General features: G+C 30.0%; 1 protein-coding gene across 2 annotated transcripts; it reads left to right on the top strand.

The window, feature by feature from the left end:
* The first annotated feature begins 956 nt into the window (after nt 1-956).
* Nucleotides 957-5,856, top strand: Set (NAP domain-containing protein SET). Of its 2 annotated transcripts, none has more exons than XM_033342695.2 (5): nt 957-1,317; nt 2,046-2,235; nt 2,752-2,957; nt 3,066-3,330; nt 3,464-5,856. In XM_033342695.2, the coding sequence occupies exons 1-5, from the start codon at nt 1,060-1,062 to the stop codon at nt 3,487-3,489; spliced, it is 945 nt and encodes a 314-aa protein (XP_033198586.1). In that variant the 5' UTR covers nt 957-1,059; the 3' UTR covers nt 3,490-5,856. The 2 variants fall into 2 exon arrangements, with proteins under 2 accessions (XP_033198586.1, XP_033198587.1); XM_033342696.2 differs by having other exon boundaries at nt 959-1,317; nt 2,761-2,957.
* The last annotated feature ends 299 nt before the right edge of the window (nt 5,857-6,155 follow it).

Here is a 6,155-nt window from a genome sequence, read left to right as displayed (position 1 = left end):
GGAAAAAACAAATACACCGACTTTAATAACCACTCAACATTTAATCTTGACATATTTGCGTTTGAAATGTATGTATGTATAGATTATGTATATACAGGGTGGTTGGTAAGTGGCGGTACAAACGGAAAGGGAGTGACTACGCGAAAAAAGAAGTCGAAAATGTAGAATAAAAATTTTTAAAAATTTTTTTTTGTAAATTTTTCCATCGAGACAACGATCTACAGTGAGATTCGTTATAACGAGACGTGATAAAGTGCACGCGTACCGAGCGAAAATTCAAAGTCGATTTTCTTGAAAACAAAACCTCAAACGAAGAATTTTTATTCTATATTTTCGACTTCTTTTTTCGCGTAGAATCACCCCCTTTTCGCTTGTACCACCAGTTACCAACCACCCTGTATATGATATTTAATTATGTCTCGACCGATAAATTTTTCGGTTTCTAGACAAAATTTTTTAACTTTTCAAATGCTCAAATAAAAGTCTAAAACCTAAAGAATTAAAAAATTTAACAATTCATTAATTTATAAATATTTTTAAATTATTATTTTAGGTTTTGGTTTATCAATACTATTTATACAATAAGGTGAATATAAATATCGTTTTATATTGAAAAGTCGTCTTTTATCTTTTTATCTTTTTATCTTTATATTGTAAGTCATACTTTTGTATATATAATTGATATAAGCTATAAAGCGTATACATATCGTTACATTATTTTATTCCTTGAATATTTTTCAAAATGTACGCTTATGTAAGGGAAAGTAGAATTTATATGTTACACATAACATACGAAATGCGATGTGATAAAAATATTTCGTCGGAACGAAATATTACAATTTCTACATTTCACAATGGTTTCAGATAACGTAGTAAGACTTTCGTTTTTCGAGTAGCGTAGTTTCGCGTCTAGATGAGGTATCAAACCTATGGTTGTAGTTTAGCTTGCTTACGCGCCGCGAATTCGTGACACGAGCACGAGCGTGACGAACGCGGAGTGAGTGCGTACTGAAAATAAACAGAGAGTAGTGGTGTGGTGACAAGAGCGCGGGTCGAACGATGGCTTCGCCGAACAAGAAAGCCAAGGAATTAGAGGATCCAGGTTCGGGGGAGGGTGTTGAATCACGCGATTACGACATTGAAATACAAAAGACACTCGAAGAGATTGACGGGTGTCAGAATCAAATCGATGGCCTCAATGAGAAGGCCAGCGATGAAATCCTCGAAGTCGAGAAGAAGTATAATAAGTTGCGTAAGCCCTATTTCCAGAAACGGAATGACATTATTAAGAGGATACCCAATTTTTGGGTCACTGCTGTATCCTTTCATATGATGACATTACGGTTTCGCTAATAATAGTTACTAATATATCTTTGACGTTTCTCGGCAATGCCGGCGTCCACCGGCGCTAGTCGCCATCTTGCCTCCTTGTATACCTATAGAAGTATGTATAACTACATGCGGTCACGCGGAATGCAATATATATTTATTTTTTTTAAATGTTTTACATGATCGTTGTTCTAGTAATACGGTTCATTACCTTAAATATGCGTGTAGTTTTTCTTTTATAGTATATTTTTGTTGTATATTCTAATTAGTAATTCATATTACTCAAATGTAAATATTTTCTTCTTTCATGATCTTTTCTTCTATGTTTACAATGATGTTTTTCTTTTATAGTATATTTTTGTTGTATATTCTAATTAGTAATTCATATTACTCAAATGTAAATATTTTCTTCTTTCATGATCTTTTCTTCTATGTTTACAATGTTAGATCAATTGAACAATTATTCTTTTCCTATCTCTTTTTATTTTTTTAGTTTATATGTAGTTCTATTTAATTTACATTCAAAATTACTTTAAAGTACCAGAATATAAAATTTTATACTTCTACTATTCAGAAATAAGTCGTCCATAACATTAACATAATAATATGTATGTATATGTTAATATATTGTACATTATGAAGATTAAATATGATAAATCGTAACATTAAAGATATGATATGACAAGTTAATGTACATTTCCTTAGTGAATCTGTAGTTTGTAAACAATAAGGAAATAGCAGAAATATTGGAAGAAGATGAAGAAGATGCGCTTCGATTTTTAAATAAATTAGAAGTTGAAGAATTTGAAGATATTAAATCAGGTTATAGAATTAATTTTCATTTTGATGAAAACCCATATTTTGAAAATGACGTCCTTACAAAGGAGTTTCATCTAGGTTCTTCTGGTGAGCACATTTCTAAATCTAAATTCTATTTTATAAATTGTCTCTTAACATTACTTTAATTTTATCAATTTTGATTAGTTATTTATTTTATATTTAAAACTATGATTTCTTACTATATATTCTATAAAATTTTAATCTTTAATATAATTTTCAAAAGTTACTGATTTATAGAATAATATTAAATTATTTATACAGATTTAATTAATTTCAATATTAAATTATATGTTCAAACAATGTAGGTAATATAAGTAATAAGTAACATAAATAAGTTATTAAATAAAGTAAAATTACAGGCTTTGTTTGTACAGAATGACAAAGTTTGTAGTATACATTCTCAAATACATATAAGCTTTTTTAATAAGGTTTATATCTAACATGATAGAAAGAATTAAAAAATAATTTTATTGTATTGTCTTATTTATAATTATAACACAAACAATTTGAAGAAGTTGTAAGTGGATGTTAAACCCCTTGTTGAATAATCATAGTTTTGATGTATCTCCTGCATTTTTGCAGGAGATCCAGCATCTCAAAGTACACCTATACGTTGGAAAGAAGGTGCAGATTTAACAAAAAGAGCAAAAACCAAAGCCCCGTTAAAAGGTCGTAAAAGGCCATTAAAACACAGGTCATTTTTTGATTGGTTTACGGATCATGGAGATCCAAGTTCAGATGAAATAGCAGAGTTAATTAAAGATGATATGTGGCCTAATCCATTACAGGTAAAATTATTCATATTATAATTAAAAGAAAAGATCTATTATTATTGAATATTTGGACTTCATCACATAAAAAATTTGGATTTTGTATACAAAATTATTTGGTTTTAGTATTATTTGGCACCAGATATGGATGTTGAAAATGGCATTGAAGGTGATGGTGAAGATTGCGATACAGAAGAAGAGGAAGAAGAAGAAGATGGTGGTGCGGACGAAGGTGATGAAGCAGGTGAAGGTGAGGAAGGAGATGATAGCATAGTTGTTGTCGAAGATGATGTAGATGAAGATGATGAGGAAGAAGAGGCTGTGAATGATGAAGATGATGGAGTAAACGAAGAGGATGATTTATTGGTAGATGATGAAGTGGATCGTGAAGGTATAGACGATATTTTTCTTCTTTAATATTTCTGTTACATTTATAATGTAATAGAAATAGTAGATTTATTATACGTAAGTTTCTAATGTATCTAATGTATCTAATACATTTATAATTACTGTTTATGTTACAGATGGCGAGGGAGAGGAACCAGAATAGAATATAAAGTTGGTTTTCCACAATATTGGTTACAGTCATAGACACTAAAAAAAGGATCGCTGAAAATACACATCAGGTTGATTGAAAATAAATAAAGTTTGTAGAACTGAAAATATTGAGCCATATGAATAAACCTTGGGACAATTTTGGGAAAATAAAGTAGAAAACAGAATTCAGTAGACCTAATCTTTATCGGCGTGAAGGAAATTGTACGTACAAAAGTACAATATTTGTTTGATTGTGCCGAAACAAAGAAAAAATGGTCTGAGATAAATTAGATAGGTTTCACACTGCACTTTGTTCTAAAACTATACCGCAATACAGAACGAATTCCTTAGTTATATTCATATGGCCTAGTCATTCTCTATAGAGTAGGTGTACGATGAAGAACACCTGCTCATCTTCATCGTGATACAATTACATTAAGGAAAGAATAAATTATAAGATATAAACGAGACAGTGGACAGGTGTTCTTTTCGTCTTGTTTTGTCACAAAAATCTACTTCATCGCACTACTTCCGGAACGAGGTGTTTTAAATATTTTTGAGAGTGACAGTATAATAGATATATGTTCAAATATACAGTATTTGATTTTTATCGTGGAGAGATTTAATTTTTTAAAATAGTAAAATGTGTGTGATACATTTATTAAGATTTGTAATTTATTATTAGAATACGTTTATGAATTATAATCGTAATTTACAGTTACAGTTCGTTTATTAATTTAGAAGTGTAAAGAAAGTGAAGGTAAATTTAATATATTCTCAGTAATTGAATTTATTTTGAATGTCAATTGGAAACATATCGCGAAACATAGTAATGTGTATAAAGATGTATAGAATGTAAAGAATTCATGCTTTTTTACAACTTTATTATAATTCTATCATATCCGCGATGTAACATTACAAATTTATACTATTTGAGAGTGTCGAACGTTTTTATACAGTTATTTTTCATTATGTAACATTTTGTGACTTTCTTATTGATGATAATACACTAATGTTTTATACACACACACACGCGCGCGCGCGCGCACGCACGCACGCACATACACACACACATTCATATATGTACGTATATGTATTAAGTTTACTATCGATGAAATTGGTTTATTATTTCAAACTCAATTAAATCTCTATTCATTTTGAATGCAAATAAAATGTAACTATTACATTGTTTTAGCATATTCTTTTGTCACTTTTTGAAAATGTATCATACTACAATTTAGTGATGTTGAATGATATGATAAAATCAATTCTATTATGTTAAGTATATAAATCTGTTGAAATACGATTTAAATAAATCCAATGTAATACAACCGATTGGTAGATATAGTAAAACTATATCTACCAAACTACTATATCTACCGATTGGTAGATATAGTAAAACTCATTATTTTAGTGGATATTTATTACTGTTCTATTTATTCAAATGTACAAATATACAAATATTTGTATTATAATTTGTCAAATGTTCCACTTGATCAAGAATTGATACTTGTCACACTCAAAATGAAAATCAATTCACGAAGGTCACCTCGTTCTTCTTCCAGATTTTACATTATAAATTTTCCACTTTTGCGAAGAGAAAATATATCGCAAGCGTTTTTCATGCGTAATTTTGACACGTACTTTTAATTCTAACGGCACCTTTATACATTATTGTTACGCGCCAAAGGTGAAGTTAGAATGAGGAGTAATCATAACTCTGTTATATCTCCCGCGATGTGCCAACCAAGAACACATTGCGATCGATTTTAGATTTCGGTGCAAATAAGGGTTCTATTGAAAGGTTTGATTAAGCGTTTCCTTTGGAGTCTAGGAAAAATCAAATAATTACATCGCCCGAAATAGTTAACATGCAGTTATATCTGATTTAATTACTTAAAGTTATCCAAGAAACACGTTTTAGGATAAAATCTGTTTATTAGCTCTTGGATAAAACAGTTTCGAATTAAGGAAAATCTTTCGATTAACATGAAATTATTATAGTATTGAAAATCTCTTAGAGTAAGATTCCTATTTTTCTACCAAATATTTAAAGGTTAGCAAAGTAAGCAATTATTTGATTCCTCCTAGAAAACGATAAGGTACGCTTGTCTACGACATATTCTGTCATCATTATCAGCCAATGTCCTGAAGTGAAATATTCAATGTTAATGAAAATGCGCGTTAACGTGACGTATTAGACCTGCGTAGAGATTTGGCATATGGCCGCACAAAGGGCACTTATGTCCGAGATAAGTGAGTCAGAATCAGACGGACGTACAACAACTGGGTGTAAGAATTTTTTGAATCAATCGACGTACTCGTGTCACGCAATCACACAGTAAATGAACGAAATAAAGTTGTCAGTTTGAGATAGGAATGAGTTTTTTATATTTGGAACTACTTAGAAATACGCAAATGTAAGACGTTTTAATACGAAAAATGATTCAACATTTTATCCCAAATTTTTACTTTTACAACATTATCCGAGCAAAACACGTTTAATATTGTTATATCAATTTTCAAGTACCGTCTTTGCACGATTTATTTTTCTGCTTATTTTTCTTTGTATGAATTTTCGTTTCTTTAGAGAAACTATTTTCTAGAAATATTATTCTTATTTTAAATGACCATCCCTGATTTTCTTCCTTTCTAAGGATATAAAACGAAGCTTATGAA

Source organism: Bombus vancouverensis, chromosome 6 (assembly GCF_051014615.1).
Source record: "Bombus vancouverensis nearcticus chromosome 6, iyBomVanc1_principal, whole genome shotgun sequence".
NCBI classification, from domain to species: Eukaryota; Metazoa; Arthropoda; class Insecta; order Hymenoptera; family Apidae; genus Bombus; species Bombus vancouverensis.
This window is presented reverse-complemented; position numbering and strand designations above follow the sequence as displayed.